General features: G+C 41.0%; 1 protein-coding gene across 14 annotated transcripts in view; it reads right to left on the reverse strand.

The window, feature by feature from the left end:
• TLE3 (TLE family member 3, transcriptional corepressor) overlaps positions 1 to 26,296 on the reverse strand; it is a 230,508-nt gene that overhangs the window by 62,059 nt on the left and 142,153 nt on the right. For all 14 annotated transcript variants that reach the window (XM_044077689.1, XM_044077688.1, XM_044077680.1 and 11 more), the window contains 2 exons: positions 21,707 to 21,786; positions 20,037 to 20,286 (listed from right to left, as the gene is read on the reverse strand). In XM_044077689.1, coding sequence (XP_043933624.1) covers positions 20,037 to 20,286; positions 21,707 to 21,786 — 330 coding nt within the window. The remainder of the gene's footprint in view (positions 1 to 20,036; positions 20,287 to 21,706; positions 21,787 to 26,296) is intronic.

A 26,296-nucleotide genomic window follows, 5' to 3' on the forward strand; every position in this document is an offset into this window, starting at 1 on the left:
ATGACTTTGTGTCTCTCTGTATGCAAGACACTGTAGTCACTAGGTGTGGCAATTTCAAAGATCAATGATACTTTTGTCTTCTTTTCTTGGACCACTATATCTAGTTTTCTAGCATCTGTCTTTTGGACTGTTGGTATTGGGTGACCCCATGTGATGTAAACTTCATAATTTTCTAGGATTCTCTGGGGCTCATGTTTCCAGTGTTTTTCACCCTCTTCGATACCATAATGTTTGCACAATCTCCAGTGTAACAATCTCACCACATTATTATGCCTTTCAGTATACAGTCCCTCTGCCATTAGAGAGTCGCAACCAGCAATAAGGTGTGTGACTGTTTCCAATTTGGTTCCACAAAACCTACATATGTCTGTTTCTCCCACATGTTCAATGGACTTAGTAAACCAGCGTGTATGCAGACCACTATCTTGGGCTGCCATTAACCTTTAATTTCTTGATGTAAATTCACCTCTCCTTACCAGCGTGTATGCAGCCCACTATCTTGGGCTGCCATTAACCTTTCATTTCTTGATGTAAATTCACCTCTCCTTAACCACTCCTGCGTTCGTTCTTGATCAACATGAGGCTTCTATACTTGCAACTATATTTATGTTTTTTCCACATTTCTTGCCTTCTCACCTGGTCCTTCACCTTATATTCTTTCTTTTGTTTTTTTAGCACATTCAGTTGCTGCCTGTTTTTTATCCACTTCTGGTTTGATTTCCATTCCTGCTTGACATTGATATGCTTCTGCTAAATTAAGCATAGATGTCATCAGATTTATTCTCCTCATGCTTCAAAACTTTCACCACATTTGGATCTTGTGAGGTCAGTAGATATGTGTTGAGTCCTACGATTACAGATCTATACATGTAATGAATTTCAAGGAGGCCCATCCCTCCTTCAGAACGGGGAATATATAATCTTGGTATACACTGACTTTTATAAATCATTTGGTGAGCATGAAGCATCCTTCTTGTTTCAATATCCAATCTATCCCAACACTTTTTGGGGTCAGTCAATCACTCCAAAACTATAAGTTAGGACAGGAAGAGCAAATTGATTTATAGCTTGGATCTTGTTCCTAGGTGTCAATGATGTTTTTAGGATTAATTTAAGTCTTCTAAAGTACTCCTTACTAAGCTTTATTCGCATTTGTTCATGTTTTATTGCTGATCCTTCATCAATTCCCAAGTATTTTTACACCCCCTCTTGCTCAAGTTCTTTTATATCACATTCTTGTTCCAAACTGATGTTTTCCTGGTGCTGCAATTTTCCTTTTTTAAAGGTTGCTTCTGCACATTTATCAAGACCAAATGACATTCCAATATCATCTGAAAAAGTTTTTGACAACCTGCAGCTGTGCTTTCAGTTCCTCATCTAATGAGCTATACAATTTAAAATCATCGACAAAGAGAAGATGAGAAGTCATTAGACTGTGTTGTTTTCTAGAAGCCAAATTATAGCCATGGTCTAAGCTGTTAAGAAAACAGCTTAATGGGTTAATGGCAAGGCAAAATAGTAAGGGAGACAGGGAGTCGCCCTGGAATATCCCCCTTTGAATTTTTATCCCTGGGATAATAATCTGTCCTTTATCATGGCTTAATTCAAAATGGTCTGCCACTGTTTCATGGTTACTGTAATGTAATCAATCAGTGTAGGGTGTTATCTTACACATTTTTAAGCACTCTTTTATCCATGAATGTGAGATACTATCAAATGTTTTTTTATAGTCAATCCATGCCATACCTAGATTCTTCCCTTTCATACAGTTCTCCACTATAACTTTGTTTAACAACAAATGGTCCTTTGTTCCATATGACTTTCTTTTATTGCCCCTTTGTTCTACTGCCATAATTGAGTTTTCTTCTAAATGACTATAAACTCTGTCTGCATCAATACCAGTGTACAGATTATACGCCATTGGAAGACAAGTTATTGGTCTATAATTTTTAGGGTAGCTTGCAGGTTCACTCTTAAGTAAGAGCATTGCTTTTCCTGTTGTTAACCAGTGCGGTGACTGTTTGGGGTGTGCATATAAATAGTTCTTACTCATGGCTAGATCCTCGTGTAAAGAAGTTAATACTTTAAGCCAAAAGTTAGGTACTGCATCTGGGCCTGGGGTTTTCCAGTTAGAGGCTTTTCTTAACTTTGTTTCAATCTCTCTGGCTGTTACTTCATCCCATTTCATATCCTGTACCTTTAAATTTCTTATTCTTTCTTTTATTTCTTCTATCCATTTAGCATCTTTGTTATGTTCCACAGGATCTTCATAGTTACTTCTCCAAAATGTATCTACTTCCTTTTTTTCGGCGGTCTATCAATTCCTTTTACCTTATTTCCCAATTCTCTATAAAACTTTTTTGGGTCATCAGTAAATTGCTTATTTTGTGCTTTTCCCTTATATTTATCCAAGTATCTTCTGAGTCTTTCCGCCTGTTTTGAAATTTTTAGCTCATCTCCAATAGTGCATAATAGATCCTGGTTTGCTCTAATACTGCGCATTGCTTTTATCACATCTTTCTTAATATTTTTGTTGATCTGTTCCCTCTTCTATAATCTTCTAACAATGGCACTTCTTTGTCTTAGCTGATTTATAGTTTTCTCTATTCGATATTTCCATCTGTCCTGAGAGAGAGGGCTTATGGGCCAGGACTCCTTCTAAATCATCAGTTCTAGGATTTTGCCTCTCAATCATCCATGTCAGTGACAATGGTAAGAGACTATATAAAGTAATCTATGTGGATCCTATTGCATTTCCTCTTTCATGGTGCATTAGGTTGGGTGGAGTAAAAATCCTCATAGGACCCACAGACAACCTGTAAGAACCATCTGAGGCTATAGTCTTTGCTCTGATCTTTGGACACCTGAAGAAAAAGTTTTGACAGACTGCAGGGTGCATGGGGGGGGGGGGGGCATTATTGCAAGCTGTGAAGAAATTCTCAGAAAAGAAACTATTTTCTGCATAACCTGGAGTGCCGATCCCAAGTCCACTGGCACTGGAGAGGTCCAACCCGGTGTTGTGCTGTACTCAAAGTGGACGCAAGTAGCTTTGATTACGGAATCCCCAATACGTACAACCTGGAGGGTTTCAAGGAGGAGACTTGTACTAATGCAAAGGACAAAGAGTAAGAACCAAAAAAGAAACCAAGCATATTGGTGGCTAAGATGGAGCCAAAGACTCAACAGCAAGCTCCAAGTCAACTCTAAAAGTGTTGGCTTTGAGTGGATCAGACGGATGAGGCCTAAAGCCAAGAATACCATTCAGCACCAGCTGTACAGCCTCTGGGTGGTGCCTTGGCTCTAAACCATGGACCAAGGAAAGAGCAAGTGAAGGAGATGAAGGGCCAAAGCCTGATTTACCCTAGAAATAGAGGGGGATGGGATGACACCTATTTCAATCTGCGCCTTCAAAAGGCTCTCATCTTGCACTCCCAGACCACATCAATGGCGCTCACTGAAGGACTAAATGAAAACGAGGCAAGTCCCTCTCTGAAGAATGCCTGTTAAACAAAAGCTATGGGACTTTATTCAAAATTACAATGATGGGTTCTCTTTCCCTGCAGAAGTTCCAGGCTAGATACCTACGGTTTTCGAGGAAGAGCCAGTGTAATCTAAGTTGCGTTTTCTTAGGGTCTGAATTCCTATCTTTTCCCTCTTACTTGTCCTTTTCTTTCCTAGGTTTGTCAGAAGTGGGGTCTGGAAGAAGTAGATCATAAGTATTACTTTGTTCAGACAGTTATCTAAGAAACTGGGCCCAAAGACCTTAGATATAGAGCTTTCTACAGATCCAGCCCCAAGCACACTATGCACAAATTGTATATGTCTGGGAGTGGATTTTGTGGCCACATTTGGGACACTTCCAAAAGCTCTTTTCAGTTTTATCTTGCTTATCCAGTTAAATTATTGGACAATAAAACTCAAGAAACAACTAGTACAAATACCAAGCATAGATGAAATACAGAATTCAAAGTACTAACTGCTAACACAAACAGCAGCACTTAAAAGTAAGACAGAGAAAAGCTACTGCTTTACTAGCCAATACAATTATACCCATGTACACACCTAAGTGCATATAAAGGTTTTTTCTTTTTAAACAGGAACCCACTGGGCCAAATTCCCAGTCTACTTGAATAAGAAAGGAAAAAGGTAAAGAATCATCAAAAAAGTCACAGAATACACATTTTCTAAACAAAATATCCCAAAGGAGCAGAATAATTCAAGCAACATGTTTAGAGAGGCTGAAATCTGTGAGAATGACAAGAAAGGAGTACCACCTTGCCGAGCCAAAAGCAATGCACAGACATGTAGAGGTAGCAAATGAGATCTGAAGAGAGACCCACGGGATATTGGGAGAGAAGATCTCAGAGGAGTCCGAGGCTTGCAGCACTAGCAGGGATAGATTGGGTCTGACAAATGACTCTGCACCCATCAGTTAGACCAGACAGACAGGGTGATAAGGATTGTGCAATTAACTTTCCTCCTATTAGGCCTGTCCATGGCACCACATGCATTCATTAAGTGCCTAGACTCAGTTTCTGCCTTTCTGAGGAAGCATCCATTTAGCAGCTACGCAGACGACTACATGGCTCAGTACCAGTCAGTCAAGGAAGAGGATCTGCTAACGCCCTCCACCATGGATTGCCTGATAAACTCAAAGTCAAAGCTGCTGCTTTAGAATTCAAAAGTATTCTTGGTGTCTTCCTAGATGCAGGAGGAGCCAGCTGCATCTTCCAAAGAAAGGACCCTTAACTTTAAACAGTTCTTTGTGGACCTGGCCAGAAATCCTAACCACCATGTCCACCCCAATCTTGATGGCTCTCTCAGCCAGGCTACATATAACAAAAAATGAGTGGCATTCCCAAAAGCCTATGGCAACAGCACTGTCACCCCAACATTAGGTTGATCCCACTCACCCAAACCATCAAGGTAGGTCAAACAGGTGGGACGCAACTCCCGCAGATCTATGATGATAACAAGGGGGCACAATGCCTGACCATTAACAGGCTCATAAGTAAGTACTAGGCAATCAGTCTGCAGATCATTTCAAGCCCACCAAAAACCCTATTCAAAATCTCCCTCTAACCTCAAGGAGGGCAAGACAAGAATGACTGAGAGAGAATACGAGACTATCCATCCATTATCTAGCTTTACCTTAAAGGTTGCAAGCGTGCTACTCTGCTCGACATGTAGTTTGTTCCAGAGGCGAGGGATATGTTAGGATACAAATCTATCATGCCAATGTGTCTTATTTATCTGCTGATGGAAGTTTAGTTTTAACTGAGTATTTGATGCTCCATTAGTTCTGCACAGACATAGGAAATCAAACAGGGTTGGGGCTTTTATGGCATGAAAGGTAAAACATAGAACTCCAAAGAGAAGTCTGTAATAGACTGATTACAGAGACAACGCGGCCAGTCTCTCCTGGTAACTAATATTTTTGAGGCCACTGCTCTTTTTAATTATGAATCTTTGAAATCTCTCAAGTTGTGGGATAGGTTTAGATAAATACAAACCAAAAGGTGCATAAAATTACACAATGGGTCCGATAAGATAGTAGAGAGACATGATGGTCAAATGAAGAGTACCCAGAGCCCATACAACACTGCCTGATTAAAGTGAAACTGATTTGTTTCCAAAATGAAATATGCTACATTTTTTAAATTCAATTTGAGTCAATTATGTTCACACCAACTGTTAACATGGTCTAAGCTGGGCTGAGGCCTGACCACCACCACCCAATTTACAGTCATCTGCAAACTTAGTTAACTGTAGGCCAGAAGTGCTGGCCTGAAGGTAAGACAAATATATGCCAAACAGGAAAGGGCCCAAAACTCGGCTCTGTAGTACATCACTGGTAACTTATTTTTTTGCTTTCAGAAGTGGCATCTGCTACTCTAGCTACAAACCATCCTTCTCCCAATATAAGAGTTTATATTCAGATTTACAAGTCTATCAATACTGCCTGCATGGGGGGATAGTGTCAAAGGCCTTGGCCAGGTCTAGATATGCTGTATGCACTGCATAATCACTATCTATTGCTTCAGTTAGTTTTCCAAACAAATTAATGAGGTTACAGAGGCAAGACCGTCCTTGATAAAGCCAAACTGATGATGGTCCAGGATTAAGAGATTTTCAATGTCCATATTACTGGAGTCTGAGATAATGCACTCCATAGTTTTATATAGGAGGCTAGTGAGACTAAAGGGTCTATCGGGGCTGTGGTTGGGCCATTTTCCAGGCTTCAGGAATGTAACCAGTGGAGAGACTTCCACTAAAGAGGATAAGTTCGTGTTGAGAAAGGCCACATTTGGTAATGACAATCAGGCAACCTGGTATGTTGTCAGGGCCCATGGATGAAGTATTCTTGGTTGTTGAAAGAGCTGAGAACTTGTTCCATAGTAATTAAAGGAACAGCTGGAATTGTGGAACCTGTGGGATAGCTATAACTGTGGGTGGAATAAAATTTGCTCTAAATGTTTAGCTAGGATAATAGCCATTTCCTTTGGATCAGTGTGTGTAGTATGATTACGGACTAGCTCTTAACACTCTAGAATATTAGATCTCAACTTCCTGACATAATTAAAGATTTCCAGTTATTTTTGATTTTGTTTTGTAACAGTGGATGTTATAAACTTATTCTCTGTCATACCACATGATAAAGGACTTTAAAGTTTTTCAAGGAGCTTATTGAAATATGGGAACATGCATCAAGTTAAGAGAATTTTGTTGGTGGATTTAATGGAGATGGTTTTAGAAAACAACTTTATCCATTTTGAAGCAGAATTTCACAAACAACTTAGCAATGGGTGCCAAATGTGCATCCATATACGCCAATTTACTGTTAGCCGATTGGGAAGCTCAATATGTGTTGTCTTCACCTTATGCCTCTAAGATGTTAATTTATCTGTGGTTCTTGGATGATATACTACTTTTGTGGAAAGGTAATGGCCAAGAACTAGACGAATTTATTAAGTACCTTAATACAACTACTACATTTTTAAGGTTTACTAGTACAGATGGAAAAAATTCCATTAATTTTTTGGATCTGCACCTATACACAAAAGAAGGGAAATTACATTCAAGTCTGTATAGGAAAAAGACATATAGTAATTCTTTTTTGCACTTTATGAGTTGCCATCCTTACTATATGAAAAGGAACTTAGTTACGAGCCAGATGATCAGGGCATCCAGAATAACTACTGAGGATGGAATATTCCTTGAAGAACTAAATACGTTGATTGAGTTGTTCTCTGAGAGGCGATATTCCATGGATTTGCTAATGTTGACCAAGACCGAAATATTATCTAGAAGAAGTGTAGATTTTAAACCTATTTTGTTAGACACTGATTTTGGAATGGATAATACCCCAAAGAGAAAGCATGCAGTTAATAACCCCCATGCAGGTTTCGTATTACCCTATAATGAAAACTCTGGAAAATTTAAGGAAATCATTCAAACAGGTTGGCAAAGCATATTGTCTGAAGAAATTACTAAAATAATAGGGGGGCTCCAAGATTTATAAACAGCAGAGGTTCAAACATCAAAGAACTTTTGGAAAGGAAACCGAAACCCACTAGCCTGAGACCAGCCAAGATGGCTAAGTGCGGAAAATGTAAGGCATGCAAGTTCATTAATGATGGACCTTACGTTTTAATTGGGAATTTTAAAAGAACAATAGCAAGCCCTGGCTATTGCAATTGTAATACTAGTATGGTTATATATGCAGCAACCTGTTTATTATGTACAGCTTTCTACATAGGAATGACAACTAGAAAGCTGAGATCAAGAATATTGGAGCATGTAAGAGATATTAAGAACAAAAAAGCAACAAATTCCTTATTTACTCACAGCCAAAGATGTGCAAGTTTTAATAAATTTATATTTTTGTTATAGACAGGATATATAAAAAAGATTTGGGGGGTTATTACCCGAATATGCTAGAAGTAAAGGAGTGCTTATGGCAAGTCAGATTGGATGCTAGCACTTCTCCTGGCATTAATGAAGTTGTCTCTTTGGCTTGTATTTAAAACATAGGGCTCTGCTGGTATAGTACTTTCAAATTTATTAGAACATTATTTATTTTTAGGAAAAAATGTTATGAATTTGTTTTTTATATACCGAAAACATATATTTTTATACATTTTTTACATTTTTACATTTTATACTTTACACAGATTTGTTACGTATAATACAAATTTATTTTTGGTTACGTACTAGAATTTAAATTTAAATTGACAAATGAGCTTTAACAATACAACTGTAACTGTGTTATAACCATGAAGGGTTAATATATGTGAAGTCAATAGAACAATTATTTATGGTAATCATTTAATTGGAAGTTATTTCTCATTGGAGAAAGTTAAGTTGAAAGTTTCTTTATATATGATCTGCAACTATGATTTAACTGACTCCGAGGATGCCCTTTGTTGGGTGAAAGCTCTTAGTCAGTTACAGATGGATTTTTATTGTTTTGTTGTTCTACATGTGGATTATTAAAGCCGTTGTGTTTTTTACTTTTGGCTACACTGGAATTTATTCTTATTAGCTTAAAAAGTACAGTTGTTGTACACTTTTACCATAAATGTAGATGATCGAGTATATTCACTGTTGCAGTCATTACATTTGGGTAATCTGCTGGCAGGTTGCCCTTGGTCGGCCTGAATAACAAAGTCTTGGGGTCCTGCGTCGGTTGCTGTCTCCTCTTCCATGACGTCAGGTCATCAGGGGTATAAAACATGCAGCCGACGCCATTTTAATCAGTTTTTCTTGCCCCAGATGTCAGGTGCCCCCCAAATGGGGAGCAGAAATATATAAATAAACTGTAAATATATAAATGCACCTTAGAAACATAAAATTCACCTTCAACTAAAAGCAAATACACCACAAAGGCTTTTGAGTATAGTGAAGGAAAGAAAAGGTATAGAATGGGGGATGGCGGGTGGGTAACCCGGACTGCAACAGTGAATACACTCGAAAATCTACATTTATGCTAAGTGTACACAACTGTACTATGTTCTTCGTGTTTCACTGTTGCAGTCATTACATTTGGGTAGAATCCCAAAGCTATGGAAGGGAGGATGGAACTAAACAGCATTAGGAGCAGCTATAAGGCCCTGCAGGACTGCAGTGTCAAAGCCTGCCCTAGATTTAGAGAAGAAAGGTAAATGGTAATGCTTTGTGAACATATGAACAGAGCTCCAAGTAGCAGCTTCTAGAATTTGGTTGAGACCCCTCTGAGAAAAGCTGCTGAAGTAGAGGCAGCCCTGGTGGAATGGGATCTGATCCCCTTGTGCACAGGTTTACCATGGTGCAAATAGCAGAAACGAATGCAGTGGCTTATCCATTTATAAATAGTCTGCTTTGATATAGCCTTCCCCTCTGATCCTGCAGCAAATGCTACCAGTAGTTGCTGACTTTCTTAGAAATGTTGTCCTGTTTAAGTAGAATCTTAGTTGCCTGTGTACATCCAAAGAATGCATAATCCGCTCCCCCTTGTTTTCCAGATTTGGGAAAAATGTTGGCAGGTGAATGGTCTGGTTAGAGCCACACTAGATACTACCTTAGGCATAAAAGAAAGATTGGCCTGAGGGCCACCCTGTCTGGGTAAAATATAATGAAAGGCTCCACTGTCATGAGAGCCTGTAGTTCTGAAACCCTTCTAGCTGAAGTGACTGCCAAAAGAAAAGCTGTCTTCCAAGATAGAAATTTTATATCCGCAGTAGCTGCTGGTTCAAAAGGAGGCAGGGTGAGTTTTTCCAGCACAAAATTGAGGTCCCATGCAGGAGGTGGTGTTCTCTTGAAAGGCCTTAAATTTTTGGCCCCTCTGAGATACTATTTTAGCAGTGGGTGAGAAAAGAGGGGAGGCTTTGTGTTGTAATGAGCCGAGATGGCAGAGGCATGGATTTTTATTGAAGAAAAAGACAGGCCCTTGTCAAGCATCTCAGTTAAGTATTGTAAAATCTGAGGAATATTGGGCTTTGCTGTGTCTATTCCTTGTGCTTGGTTCCAAGCACAGAACTTCTTCCATTTATTTAACATTTTCTAGTACTAGGCCTTCTGGCTTCCAAAATGACATCCATCACAGGTTTACAGAGAGAGGTGGTTTGAATAATTAGTTGATTAGCCATGTTGCAAGATTCAGAGTTTGGAGCTGTGTACGCAGAATGTGATAGTTCTGCTGAGACAGTAGATGAGGTGTTTGAGGCAAGTACCACGGAGAAAGGTGTGACATATTCCTTAGAAGCGGGTACCAGTGTTGGCGAGGCCAGTCCGGAGCAATTAGAATAATTTTTGTTTTTTCCTATCTGACTTTTAGTAAGACCTTGGAAAGCAGAGGCAGAGGGGGAAAGGCATAGACTGATCGTTTTTTCCAGCTGAAGGATACAGCATCCACTTTCCATGCTTTTTTGTGATGAGTTCTTGTGCAGAATTTGTCCAACTGATAGTTTTGGGGTGAGCCAAATAGATCTATGTCTGGGCTTCCCCATTTCTGTGTTAACATGCTGAAGATTTGTGGATCCAATTTACATTTGTGCGGGTCCATAAGACTTCTGCTTAGGTTGTCTACCAGAGTATTTTGCTTTCCTGGCAGGAATTGAGCTTGAAGATGTATTTACCTTAGGCATAAATGAAGTGTTTGTTCTTAATGAAACCCTGTCTTGGTGATAAATGATGAAAGGCTCCACTGCCATTAGCGCCTGTAGTTCTGAGACTCTTCGTGCTGAGGTTATTGCCAATAGCAGAGCAGTTTTCCATGATATAAATTTTAATTCTGCTGAATTGGCTGGCTCAAAAGGAGGTAAAGTGAGTTTTTCCAAGACAAAATTGAGGTCCCAAGTAGGAGTTGGTGCTCTCCGGGGTGGTCTTATGTTTTTAGCCCCTCTGAGGTACTGCTTAAGCAATGGATGAGAGAAAATAGGAGGATCTGTGTTGTAATGAGCCGAAATGGCAGAAGCGTGGATCTTAATGGATGAGAAGTATAGTCCTTTGTCCAGCATCTCAGTTAAGTATTGTAGTATCTGAGGAATGTTGGGGACAAGAGGGTCAAGACTTTGAGCCTGGTTCAGGCACAGAATCTCTTCCACTATTCTGAAAAAAATTTCCTGGTGCTAGGCCTCCTGGCCTCCAAAATGACATCCATAACAGCTTTAGATAGAGGTGTTGTCTGTTTGGCTAATGAATCTGCCATGCAGCCAGGGATAAGGTTTTGAGCTGACTGTGCAGGATCTGATTGTTTTGTTGAGTCAGAAAGTGTGGAATTTGAGGCAAAATCCAAGGTGGGCCTTGAGCTAAGTTCTTTAAGACTGGGTACCAATGCTGGCGTGGCCAGTCTGGAGCAATCAGAATCATCTGTGGTTTGTCTTGTCTGGCTTTTAGGAGTATCTTTGAAAGGAGAGGCAGTAGTGGGAAGGCATAAACATTTAGGCTTTTCCAGCTGAACGAAAGAGCATCCACTTTCCATGCTTGTGTGTGATAAGTCCTTGTGCAGAATTTTTGTAGTGGGCAATTCAGTGGGGAGGCAAAGAGATCTATGTCCGGGCACCCCCATTTTTGCATTATCATGCTGAAAACTTGTGGATTTAATTTCCACTCGTGAGGATCCATGATGTTTCTGCTTAGGTCGTCTGCCCGAGTATTTTTCTTTCCTGGCAGGAATTGTGCTTGCAGATGAACTTGATAAGTTATAGCTGCGTTCCACAAGGTCATGGCTTGCCTGCATAGGGGGTAAGAATGAGTACCGCCCTGCTTGTTTATGTACCACATTACTGCGGTGTTGTCTGTCTTTAATAATAATTGTTCTGGATGCAGAAGGTCCTTGAAAGCTTTTGGGCATTTTGTACAGCCAACATCTCTTTTTGATTGATGTGAATTTGTGATGCATTTGGTCTGTGGTCCATTTGTCCTGAATACATTTTCCTGCCATGTGTGCCCCCCCAGGCATAATCCGAAGCATCTGTTGTTAAAGTCTGCTTGGCTGCGGGAAGAGTGAAAGGCTGACCCTTGTTGAGGTGACATGCCTGTGCTCACCATCGAAACTCCTGTTGTAGGCAGGGAATTAGTGTTATTACCGTTTCCAAGCTGTGAGAGTGTTGAGTCCAAACACTTTTTAGGTACCATTGTAATTTCCTCATATGCAGTCTGGCATATGGAATTAGTAGAATGCAGGATGCCATGAGTCCCAAGGCCTGCAGAATTTTTCTTGCAGGGAGTTGGAACTTTGTTGCCATCATTTGAAAATACTGAGTCAGTTGTCCTTGTTTGTCTGGCGTGAGATAAGCCATCTGGGCCATTGTATTTAAGCTGGCACCCAGGAATATTATCTCTTGTGAGGGCACTAGTTTTGACGTCTTTTCATTTACTGTGTATCCTAGGCAACTTAACTTTTTTACAAACGCCAGATGCTTTAGAAGAATGTCCTTGCTCTCCGATTGAATCAGGCAGTTGTCCAGGTATGGATATATTTGAATTCTTTTTTGTCTGCAACATGCAATTACTGGTGCCAGGCACTTAGTGAAGACCCTGGGCGCAGTAGATAAGTCAAAGGGCAGTGCAGAGAATTGGTAGTGCATTGAACCAGCTATGAATCTGAGGTATCTTCTGCAATTTTGTTTAATAGGGACATGCAGGTATGCCTCTGAGGTCCAAAGTAACAAGCCAAGCTTTCTTGCCCAACATGGGAAGGAACTGCTGTAGTGTCAACATTCTGAATTTCGGAACATCCAGGTAAGTATTTAGAGTGGAAATGTCTAGTATGGGTCTCCAGGCTTTGTCCTTTCTGGGGACCAGGAAGAGTCTGGAGTAAAATCCTTGTCCTTGCTCCTGCTGTGGTACTTTCTGAATAGCTCTCATGTCCATGAGGGCTGTCATTTGTTTTTTTTTGCCTCTGCCCATTGATTGTGTGGCAGGTCTGGCATATCTTTCAGCCTTGGTAAAGTGTGAAAGTGGAACCTGTAACCTTGAGACACGATATTCAGCACCCATTTTGTCTTGGGTGATTGCTTGCCAGTTTTGTGAAAAAAGAGCTAGTTTCCCCCTAAGGGAGCTGCCAAAAGGGAAGAGTTTGGCATTGGAAGGGGGAAGTCATTGTGACCGCTTCCTGTAAGGTTGTGACTTGTCCTCATCTCCTTTTGGGGTTGAAGCACCCCACTATTGTGGTCTGTAAGAGCCTTGGGGCTGAGATCTGCCTCTTGGGCGTCTGTATCTGCCTCTTTGTGGCCTGTCTGACACTGGAAAGGACCAATTTTTTGTAGGCCAATTCCTGCTAAATCTTGGTGGCTGTACCTGTAAGAAATCCTTCACTGTTTGCATAGATTTTGCCTTATCTTCCATTTTCTTTAATACCTCTTCTGCCTTAACACCAAATAAAATATCTTGCTGTAAAGGAGCATCCAATAATTTTGCCTTAACATTATCTGGTAAGCTTTGTTCCTTTAACCAAGCATGCCTTCGAATCACAGATCCTGTAACTGCTGCTCTACACGAAGCTTCTAATAAGTCAAAACCACATTGCAAAGTATGCTTTCCCACTTGTTCAGCTGCATGCAATAAATCCTGCATTTCCTTAAAATCAGGTTGTTCTGCACTTGTACTCATTTTCTGGTTTAACTGAGACAGTAAATATTGTTGATATTTAAGCATGTGAAACTGGCAGTTTAAAGCTCTCACTGCTAAAGTTGCAGAGGTGTAAACTTTCTTCCCCCCATCTGTCTAATGCTCTAGAGTCCCTGTCCGAGGGAACTGGATTTTTAGCCGTGGAGGCCTTTACCCCTTTGGGATCCTGAGAAACAGATTCTGGGTCAGCAGCAGGGTTTCTATAAAGAAATTTGTGACAGTCAGGGACTCTGTAGTACCTGTCTGGCTTGACTGGAGCAGGGGGTAAAGAATATGGATTTAAACTGGATTCAGAGAACACATCGTCCACAATATCCAACACTGGCGGAACAGCAAGGGGCCTTTGCTGAGGCAATAAGAGAGAGTCTTTGAGCCTTTTCTTGGATTCTGAGCAATCCTGGCCCTCCCAATGGAAATGCTCCCTCATGGTATGTAAAATTTCCCCAAAAGAGTAATCCTCAGGAGGAGAGGCTGAAGGAATTGATTCTTCAGCATCAGAGTCTTCATAGGGGGGTAAAGAGTATCCCTGCTCTGAAGAGGAATCAGAATATATTGAAACCTGGTCAGAGGAATCATAGTCTGTATCCTGCTTAGGCCTTTTATCAGGAGGGGGATGGGAACCCCTGATCAGAGTAATTAAGTCTTCAGCCATTTTGAGCATCTGTTTTTTAGGCACAGAAGCCTGTCCAGGTGAATACTGTACTTGCTTCTCTGTCTTTAATGTTGTTTTAGACCTGGCTATAGATGCAATGGTAAGTTGTGAAGGTCTGAAAATACCCTCAAAAGCCGATGCCTGCTCAGCGGCTCTGGATCCATCTGAAGGGTTAGTCTCCATAGGCCCAACACCTCTAGTATCCAGAGGCCTAGGCATCTCCACGTGGGAGTCGGTTGCGGCCTGCAGCTCTGAGGTAGCGGGTGTCAGGGGCTGCGAAAGCGCCTCACTGAGAACCGGTGACTGGCCTAGAAGAGGCTTTGTCGTCCATTTTGGGCCTAGGATGCCTGTCCTTATCTTTGCGTTTTTTTGTGAATTCTGGTCGTCGGTTGTTCCAACGGCAAGATATAATTAAACCTTCAGCCAAAGTAATGGCGAGCAAAATCAAACTGACATTTAATAGTGCGTTTGTTAAATCTAGCACAAAACCAGCAACTAGTGACGTTGTGATCTGGGCCTAGGCATGGAATATAGTTAAGGATGAAAATCCTTATGAGGTATTTGCTTCCCACAAGAAATACAATTATTAACTTTTACTGACATCGGTCTGAGGCAAGAAAAAGTTTCCCCAACGGGGTACTTAGCTTTACTGAAGACTTCGGTTCTGAAAATCGAAATTGATATCTCTGGAGTTGGCCGACTGGCATTTGCGAACTGCTTTTGCTTCAGGCACCGCACGGCAAGAAAGACTGAAGAAAATGGCGTTAGCTGCTTCTTATATACCCCTGACGCACTGACGTCAGGGAGGAGGCGACAGCAACCGACGCCGGACCAAGACTTTGGAACTCTGGCCGACTGCGGGACCGCCCGACGGCAGGATAACCCAAGTGTAATGACTGCAGCAGTGAAACACGATGAACATCTGTGGTGTTGTCCGTCTTTATCAGTAGTTGTCCTGGATGAAGTAAGTCCTTGAAGGCTGTCAGAGCATTCTGAAATGCTAGCATTTCTTTCTGGTTGATATGCAGATGCATTTGGTTTGGGCTCCATTTGCCCTGAATGCATCTCCCTGCCAGGTGGGCCCCCAAGCATAGTCTGATGCGTCTGTAGTTAGGGTTTGGGTGGCAGGGAGTAGAGTGAATGACAGTCTCTTGTTTTGGTGACATGTCTCTGCCCACCAAAGAAAGTCCTGTTGTAGGCAGGGAATGAGAGGAAGCATTGTTTCCAGGCTGTGACAATGTTGACTCCATAAACTTTTTAGGCACTACTGAAGTTTCCTCATATGCAGTCTCGCATATGGAATTAGTAGAATGCAGGATGCCATGAACCCCAAAGCCTGCAGAATTTGTCTTGCAGATAACTGGGTTTTTGTTGCCATTTGTTTGAAGTATGTTGTCAATTGCATTTGTTTGTCTGGCGTGAAGTAAGCCATCTGGGCAGTTGTATTCAAGCTTGCACCCAGGAATGTAATTATTCAAGAGGGTACCAGTTGTGATTTCTTTTCGTTTATGGTGTACCCTAGGCATGCCAGAAGCCTTTTTACAAATGCCAGATGTTGAAGAAGAGTGTCCTTGTCCTCTGCCTGAATGAGACAATCGTCCAGATAAGGATAAATTTGAATGTTTCTTTGTCTGCAGAATGCAATTACTGGTGCCAGGCACTTTGTAAAGACCCTGGGTGCAGTAGATAAACCAAAGGGCAGTGCAGAGAATTGGAAATGCAAAAAACCTGCTTTGAAGCGGAGGTATCTTCTGCAAGATTCCCTTATTGGGATATGAAGGTATGCCTCTTAAGTCTAGAGTTAATAACCAAGCATTCTTGCCTAGCATAGGCAGTAGTTGTTGTAAAGTCAGCATTTTGAATTTTGGAATGTCCAGGAACGTGTTCAGAATCGATAAGCCCAGTATTGGATGCCATGAATTGTCTTTTCTGGGTACCAGGAAAAGTCTTAAATAAAATCCTTGTCCTTTTTCCTTTTCTGGTACCTGTTGAATAGCCCCCATATCCATGAGGGACGTGACTTGTTTCTGGGCCTCTGCCCACTGGTTTTGTGGCATATCCAGCCATCCGTTTGTAATTGGCAAAGTATGGAAATTAAATCTGTACCCCTGGGATACTATGTTTAATACCCACTTGTCCTGGGTAATTAACTGCCAATTTTGAGCATGAAGTGCTAGTTTTCCCCTCAAGGGGGCTGCCAAAAGATAAGTGCTTGGAGATGGTAGAGGAAAGTCATTGAGACTGCTTACTGTAGGGTTGTGCTTTACCTCCAGATTGGGAGGTGGAGGCACCCCATTGCTTTGACCTGTAAGATCCCTGTGATTGATATCTGGAGCCTTTTGAGTGCCTGGGTTTGCCCTGAGTGGCTCTGTTGGACACAGGAAAGGACCAATTTTTAGTAGGCCAGTGCCTACTGAACCTGGGTGGCTGCATTTGCAAGAAATCTTTTACAGTTTGCATAGATTTAGCTTTGTCTTCCATTTTCTTTAAAACCTCTTTTGCCTTATTACCAAACAAAGTATGCAAAGGGGCATCCAACAATTTAGCTTTAACATGATCAGGCAGATTTTGCTCCTTGAGCCAGGCGTGCCTTCTTAATCACAGATCCAGTAACGGCGGCCCTACAAGAGGCCTTCAAGGAATCAAAACCATATTGCAAAGTATGCTTTCCAACCTGTTCTGCTGAATACAATAAATCCTGTAACTCTTTGTTTTCCACATTATCAGAAATCAACATAATTTTCCGTTTCAGTAAGCCCATAACATGCTGTTGATGTTTAAGCATATGAAACTGGCAGTTTAAAGCCCTGATTGCCAAGGTTGCAGACGTATAAACCTTCTTACCCCATCTATCCAGTGCCCTGGAATCTCTATCAGAAGGGGTAGGATTTTTGGCTGTAGAAGCCTTAACACCCTTGGGACCCTGAGAAATAGTCTCAGGATCAGCAGCAGGATTTTTGAAAAGAAATTTGTGAGAGTCAGGAACCCTGTAATATCCGTCTGGCTTACTAGGAGCTGGAGGCAGGGAATCAGGAGCCATGCTCGATTTCGAGAACACGTCATCAACAATGTCTAATACAAGAGGTATTGCCAAAGGCCTATGCTGAGGAAAAAGAAAGAAATCCCCTAAGCCTCCTTTTGGATCCAGAGAAGTATTGACTCTCCCAGTGAAAATGTTCCCTTAAAGTATGCAAAGTCTCTCCAAAAGAATAATCCTCAGGAGGAGATGCAGATGGGATGGATTCCTCTGCATCAGAATCCTCATAAGGTGGAATGGAAAATTCCTGATCAGAAGAGGAATCAGAAGAAATAGAAACCTGATCTGAAGATTCATAATCAGTGCCTTGCCTAGGCCTCTTAGGGGGGTTGGGAACCCCCGATCAAGGTAATTAAATCCTCAGCCATTTTGATCATTTGTTTTTTAGGCATAGGGACCTCAGCACGTGGCTCATGCGTCATTTTTTTAGACATAGAAGTCGATTTTGACCTTGTTTTTGTTGATGGCGTCGGTTTAATATAAAAATGTTGAGGTCTGAAAACACCCTCAGAAGTCGGTGCCTGCTCAGCGGCTCCAGACCCATCCAAGGAAGAGACATCCACGGGTTCAATACTTGCGAATCTCGTGGTATACCGGACTCTGAATGGGTCTTGGTAGAGGCTTGGGACTCAAAAGTAGCAGGTATCAGGGGCTGCAAAAGCACCTCACTGAGTACCGGTGAACCGGCGACTGGCTTAGGAGAAGCTTCGTTGCCAGTTTTGGACCTTGACGGTCTGTCTCTGTCTTTTCTTTGTGTTTTTTGTGAACTCCGATAGTCGGATTGATAACCGACGACATTTCAGGGTAGTTAAATCTTGAACCAAAATATTGAGAAGCAAAAATATACTGACGCTTAATAGTGCGTTGGTTAAATGTAGCACAAAACCGACAGCAAGGCACGTTGTGATCAGGGCCTAGGCAACGAATACAGTACAAATGAAAATTGCTTCCCACAAGTAATGCAATTATTAACTTTTACTGACATCGGTAAAGAGCAAGAAAAAGTTTCCCCAATGGGGTACTTAGCTTTAGTTTGAAGACTTCGGTTCTGAAACTCAAAAACGAAAATTTCAGGAGTCGGTCGACCGGCACTTGCGAACTGCTTCTGTTTCAGGCACCATGCGGCAAGAAAGACTGATTAAAATAGCGTCAGCTGCATGTTTTATACCCCTGACGACCTGACATCATGGAAGAGGAGACTGCAACCGATGCAGGACCCAAGACTTTGTTATTCAGGCCGACTGAGGGCAACCTGCCAGCAGATTACCCAAATGTAATGACTGCAACAGTGAAACATGAAGAAAATCACACTTGACAACTAAATCTCCATTTCTTGCCGTTGGACTGTTCTTGGCCTCCAAAAAAAGTTCATTTCCTTGGCCTTATTTTTCCAACCTTGCCAAACTGAAAATTTTGCTGTACTAGTTGTAGAGTTCTAACACAATCAACTACCCTCCAATTTGTCACAGTTTTTTTAATATTTTTTCGTTCAGCAAAAAGACAATCTGCTCTGCCTTAGGGTAATGGAATCCACAAGAGAGGCCTTTCTTCTTAATAACAGGTTTTCCAATATTTATTAAGACTATCACAACCTGCTTAGACACTTGATGAGCATCCCAAACCTCCTCACTGAGAGAGAGGACTAAACAGCATACACAATTAACCTTCAAACTGTGAGACACATCCAAGCAGCATGCAACACACAAACCTCATGAACCTCTGCATTGTGAGTGTAGAAAAAGCAGTTTGCACATACATATGCGTCACAAACTCCAGTAACTCCTGATGAAGGGCTCGTGAAAGCCCAAAAGCTTGAGTAACTGCAAAACCTAAATTGGTCCTATTAAAGGTATTACACATCATGTCTGTGGTCTACTGTCTTGATGAAATGTTCATTCAAAAAGGCTCATTTAGCAAGCATATGACATGGAAAAGGCCCTACACCTTTCTACTTACAATACTGAAGCAATAAGACTTTTAGCAAAAAAACTACCATATCAAAAACTACGCTAACATTTCATTCTGCAATTTTGACTAGGCTAAAGGGAAACAGAAAAGAACCTGGATTCAATACAAACACTTTAAATCCCTTCAGAAGATCTACTACCAGCAAACGCTGTAGGCGACTGTAGCTCTAGAGTCCCACTGTCATTACAGTGGGCTGTAATATAACCCTGAAATAATCTGCTTACATTCAAGTTATGTCACAGGTAGATTCTATACTCAATGACTGCATCTCTGAAGTTTCACAACACTCTAGTGATGTAGACAAAATAAACCTATATACAACACATAAAACCTACTCACTCTGTTTAAATCAAAATTCTCCTAGTTCAACAACTCTCACAAGCATGTTTTAAAAAGTCTGTATTTATGCAATTTGGCTCTCTCAGCAAATACAACACTCAGTACTATGCAATGTTGCTTCGTCCTCGTTTGTTACAACACACTTCAGCCATCATCTACCTATATCATTTTGCTTTATGCTGACCTGTACAGCAGAATTTACCACCAGCTTTATCATGCCATCAAGCGTTTCTGGTCTACAAGTCAGGTAACACGCATTTTTCTTCCGCTACAAACATTCCTATTATTTTTTCACCATATAATAACTATGCTCCACTATCTCAAGCCCACTGAACAAAAACTGCCAAAATATAAAAGATGTCAATGGCCAGACAGCAATTTTGCCTTGAACATTCATAATATCCTGGCACTTTCCCATCTCATACTTACCAGACAATCCAACTGTGAAATCGGGCTTTTGCTCCCAGGCTGGCTGATGTCCCAGATTTTCACACATCCTTTCCCACCAGTGTACACATGTCGTGTTGGGTTGCTAATGGTAACAGCACATACCACCTCTCCATGGCTAAGCGTATTTATTTGCCTGGCATGACGAGGTATGCCTTGCCCGATTAAGGCATCAGCAGGAAACGGTACAGGCAGCATCTGACCATCTGCGTTGACAAGAAAAGAATAAGCCCTAACAAGAAAAAAAAAAATAAATCTGAAGAATGGTATGCAAAGAGCACTAATTAACAATTCACTATATTTCAAGACTTCTAGCTGTGGACTACATCAATAAGATTTGACCAACAAAAGCAGAGGTGTAGACACAGCTGCTGAAGCCACCAGTGATGCAACCAGATGAAGACAGAAAAACTGTGCGTGTTTCGGGGGTTTGAACTATTCATCCCCCCAAAATACAAGCACTTACAAAACAAAAAAGCAGTGACTAACTGGCAGGATTTCTGCAACACAATAACAGCAGCAAAATGACTATTGTTACATGGCAAAGAGTTGTCAGCATATAATTTAAACTACATTTGCAAAACAGATATGATATCTTTTAATGTGGATAGTCCTTAAATTTTACATTATCCGTTTGTACTGAATATAACAAAGGCTGAGGAGACAAATCACAAGCACATATCAATGTGATGCTATAAATCTAAACGCATTCAAATTGCCAAAGTCACAACTGCAAACCAGGACCTGCTTTTTTTTTTTTTTTAATAAACTGATTTTGAGTCAAAGGTATGCAAGGGCATTCTGGTCTATCTATACTGGTTTGGTAAGGGGCACATAGGCATACAACACTATTACACAAACACACACGCAACCATATATATATATATATATATATATATATATCCATATCTATCTATATCTATCTATATAGCTATACATATATCTACATCTAAGTCTAAACTAATATATACGCACACACACACAGACATAGATACACACACATTTGCCTCATTTTATATGCGTGTGTGTGTATCCATATACATATGTATAAATACAGAGATTTACATAATTTCATCTAAAATACAGAATATCTAAACACAACTGACCAAGCACTCAGGTGGTATAAACTCATTTCATCTAACCTAGTGCATCTCCAAAAAAAGAAAAAACATTTTTTTGCAGGGGACCATCCCCTGTACTTCCCTAACTTATATATAACCACTTCATGGTCGCACTACCATGGAAGTGGGGAAAAACATTGGAAGTGCACCACCAGCTTATACAATACAACAGAATGTAATAAAGCAAACTGCAATACTGCTTATAAATCTTTAAGAACTCAAGCAGTGATCAAAAATCATAAGCTTCATGTATTATCACAGTAATAAATGGTAAACCGTACTGAAGAATATCATTAGATCAAATGTGACTAGATCACTTTTTCTGACCACGTGTGATTAAAGTGACAGACCAGCCAGATGACACCTATATATTATACATCGTTATATAGACCCCCCCACACGCAGATAGAGATGCACATACTACATTTGTAATGTGGGTTCATGTCAGTGTTTGGGGTGTAGGTATCAAGTTTCAAGGGAAGTGAGGCATAAAAGTTATCAGATCCTTAAAATAAAAATGCAAGAACTTACGGTTTTCCACCACCAGAGACAGATGCTAAACTTGCAGAAAGCCCTGGAGCACGCATGTGAGCATGTGCCTCAAAGCCAACCTAAACAAAAGAGATAGCGCTGTAACTATACATTCCTATAACTTATTCTCAAACAAGTGAAATACAGTCAAAATGCATTTTAATGCTTACATGTACAGCATATCTAAAGTGAAGTAATAGTTATGTTCTTACCAAAAATCAGCTGATCAATAAGTGGACCCAATGTAATGGGTTCATTCTCTCTATCAATCAAAATGTGGCAAAATATTGCATATGTTCCCATGCTTGAGAAAATATGTGCTTCTATTACAACACAAAGAGTTACGTAATACAGACATATAAGTACGCTTGCATTCCCCCACTCAGACAAGCCTACCATTCTCTTGCACAAGTAAGTATTCCCCTGCTAATCAAGCATACCACTCAACGTCTTAATGCAAGAAATCTAGACAAAACCTAAAATAATTGGGGACAAAGGCCCCAAAATAGGGACAAATTTTACATATTGTCTTATAAACGTAGAAAGCTGCTAGAACAAGATTTCTTAGCATGCATTTTCTGAAGGATATGAAGTCAAACCCAAATGTACACCATTATTTACCGACTTCAATCGTCAGTGATTTGCCAGAAAACCACAAATATGAGGAACAGAACAGAAATAGGAGGCAAAAATCTGGATATTCTGCAGGAATCTGGACAGCTGAGTGGTACGTAAATCGAGGTGCAATAAAGTTCTAACAGCTACATTGTTAAATATTGATAAAAACAAATATAAAATCTCTCCAGATGACAAGAAAATCTGTCTAGGGGAGATGCCAACCCACAGGAGCAGACAGAGGGACTATACGTGGCCCAGTGTAAGTCAAGTGATATAGTAAAACTGTCGTAAATACCCAATAGTAAGGGCCCATCTGGAAAAATGCAATGGTTGAGCTGAATCCAAAGTAGTACACCATCAGGGTCAATAAGCCAAAGGCCTAAAAATACACAAAAAGTTGAGGATCAAACTCTAAACGAAGAATGGCCGAGAGATCCACACTCAAAAATTAATACTTCGTGAAGGGTCTGCACCAAAGAGCAACAGGATTCAACATAGATATATGCAATGAAGGCATTCCTGGTCCAAGCACTGGAGACATCCACTCCCCTAATGATACGGGCTTACCACCACTCCCCTAATGATACGGGCTTACCACCAGACACATGGCAATCACCAACGCTTCCCACCATAGAGTAAATGGTTGAACAATTATTTCATCCTCTTAAAAACTCACACAGATGTTCAAGTAACATTTGGGTTAACCCTGAGGGAGAACTGATCCCATGTATACAAAATGGGAAAAAGGAGATCAACAATAATGATGCCTTGAGGGGCATATGATCATTTTAAAAGACCAAAGATGGTTCCCTATACAAGAGGGCCTAGTTCTGAAACTCCATGCATTAGGTGACAGCATATAAAAAGAGCATTTCCAAGTTATAACTTTCAATAAAGTCAAGCTCATGGATTTGAATGACAGACAAGTAAGCTTGCTGATCATTAGGTCCTACCCAAGGAAAGAGGTTTACAAAGGAAGAACTGCAAGAATGGCAAAGTTGCCTGCAATCTATGCAGCTTCTCCTTACAAAGAAAAAAAAAATTAGAGATGCTCTGAGCAGAAACAGCTTCCCACACAACTTGACAACGGCATAACTGAGGCCCAAATCATAAAGTCTACAACAGGAAAGGACCACCTGCAAACTGACTGTGAAGATGTACCAAACCAGAGAACTGTTTCCACTTAGTGGCATAGGCCTGAGCACCGAAAGGCTTTCTAACAGCTTCAGGGAACTCCAAGACACCTGTAAGCAATGGTAGCAGAACTTTGTGAGAAGGTGTGGCATCAAAAAGAATGTGTTCATAAGTAAAATACCAAGTTATCAGTTTGCATACTATTACAAGCCTACCTAACAACCAGAGGTCAGACTCAATAATCCCGGTATCTTGCATCTGTGAGGTAAAGACCTTAACCATTATTGCCACACACTCCATGTGGACAGGAACATCTTTTGCTATGGCCATCCACTGTCACATTCCATTGTCTTGCTGAACTCAGCAAAATAGGGAGAGAGTCACATTTCACAGGGTAGAAAAGAGTTCAATTTTTGAAGTGCCCTCTTCTAGAAATGTTGGGCTAGCATGGCTTTTGGAACTCCAATTCCAAGAGAGGGCTGCAAGAGACTCTCTCAAGATTCCTCCTACTCCTTCACTTCCCTATGAATATGAACTGCTGAGATAGTGACTCTTGTCTACGGCCTAACGCCAGTGAGCACCACCTTCCTGGTTACATAGGCACCACAAGATGGACTACCAGTCTGACCGGAGGTGGAAAGGCTCCAGAATAAACCTGGTCTACAAGGCATTAAGGACCAGAAGGACCACCCTTAATTACAAATTGATGATGTGCAGCCCCCTAGGACATGGTTACAGAAAGTGAAAAACCACCAAGTGGTTGTTGGGGACAGGCCACTTCTCCAGGGTCCAGGAGAAGGAGCAGATCAGTAAATATGTGGCAAATCTGCAGCATCGACACTTCATAGTCCATTAATAACAATCTCATTCTTAAATGTCCAAACAGCACTACAAACACTGTGCTTGCTACAGGGCTAAGAAAACACAGTACAGTCCAAATCTGGACCCTATTTTATGCCATCATAAATTCTATCAAAAATCATGGCCTTCAGGGCTCCTCTTCACAGCAAGAATAATTAAAACTTCAGAGTGTTCAACTCTGACAAATTATGATCCCCAAAGTAGGCTTCTAAAAGCCAGTCATTCAGGTTAAGGATAGATGAAGTTTTGCTTGCCCACTAGGTGCAGAGAAAATTAATTAATTTAATTAACATTTGTTGACCATGAAAGTCTGACTAGGACAGAACCTATTTTCAGTGGAGGCCCAGGGAGAAATGCTCCTGACGCTTATCTTTGGAATATGGGAGGAAACCGAAGTACGCAGAGGAAACCCAAGCGAATGCAGGGAGGACATGCAGACTCCACACAGAAGGCACCCCCAGCCAAACCGGAGAACATCTTGCTGTGAGGTGAACAACGTTAACTGCTGCACCACTCACAAACTACAAACACTTTGTACTAGAAGTGATGTCCACACAAAGGAATGCCATGCAGGCCCAAAATGCTCTAGTACGAAAATGCATCCGTCATGAAAGAACAGATGTGTAAAATCTTACCATAACAGTAGATGTCCTTCTCTTCACTGTTGCAGTATTGTTTTACAATAGGGATCCCCCGCCAAGGGCAGTCCAACATCTGGCCAGTATACCAAAGCTTTTTGGTTGTAAAGGGTACACCGCGCATCACAAGTATGATCAGCATGCACTGATCAGGACATAAAGATGTGCGGACATACCATCCTCAGAAGTGAAAAAGCTCCAGCAGGAATGAAAGTCCAAGGAAAACATATGTTGCAAACGCATTCAGAAGGGAAATGGACCAAGGAATGAAGGGAGGGAGCGAACACTGCAACCACGAAAAGAAGGACATCTACTGTTATGGTAAGATTTTACACAACTGTACTATGTCCTTTCATATCACTGTTGCAGTATTCTTTACAATAGGGACAATGCAAAAGCTCAGGAAGAAGACTGGGAGGAGAAAGGGCCAGCAGAGCCCTCTAGGAAGCCACAGAAAATGGCCCTGGCAAAGCCACCTCAGGCCCTAGAAACCACATCCAACTTGTACTGCTTAGTAAAGGTATGTAAAGGTATGCATAGAAGTCCAGGTAGACAGATGTCTCAAGAACAGAATTAGTATCCAAACCCTTGAAAAAAGCACTAGAAGCCACAGCTCTAGTGAAATGAGCCTTAAGAGAAAAAGGAAGGCTCTTCCCATGAAAAGAATAGCAAAATTAAATAGCTTTAGATATCCAAGAAGAAATTGTTTGGTAACAGCCAAACCTAAGGATCTAGTATGAAAGGAAACAAAAAAGCTTATCAGATTTACAAAAAGCTTTAGTTTTATTCAATAACATCTAAGCTGTGTATGCAAATCCAATGTGTACAAAACCTTCTCTCTAGCAGACTGTGGAGAAGGGAAAAAAGTGGGCAAATGAACAGACTGATTAAGAAACAACTCATTAGCCACCTTGGGCATAAAAGAAGGGTTAGTACAAAGGGACACCCTGTCCTTATGGAAAATTAAAAGGAGGAACAGCCATAAGGGCTTACAGCTCATCAGACACCCATCTGGCAGAAGTAAGGGCCAAAAGATGAATAGCTTTCAAAGAACAATGTTGTAAGGAAGCTGAAGAAGCAGACTCAAAAGAAGCCTAAGTCAATTCTTCTAAAACAAACTTAAAGTCCCAAGAAGGAGGGGCAGGCTTCCTGTGAGACTTAACATGAAAGAACCCTTTAAGAACCCGTTCGGCCTCAAACCTAGAGACTAAAGGGGGAGTTAAAGGCAGACAAGTACAGACAGCTGATAAGTAGGCCTTAACAGAAGAACAAGCAAACCCAGCATTGAACAATTCACACAAACAAGACAAAACCAAAGGATCATCCACACTACGTGGAT

This window comes from Protopterus annectens, chromosome 7.part0 (assembly GCF_019279795.1).
Source record: "Protopterus annectens isolate FY-2018-M chromosome 7.part0, PAN1.0, whole genome shotgun sequence".
Lineage (NCBI taxonomy): Eukaryota > Metazoa > Chordata > Ceratodontiformes > Protopteridae > Protopterus > Protopterus annectens.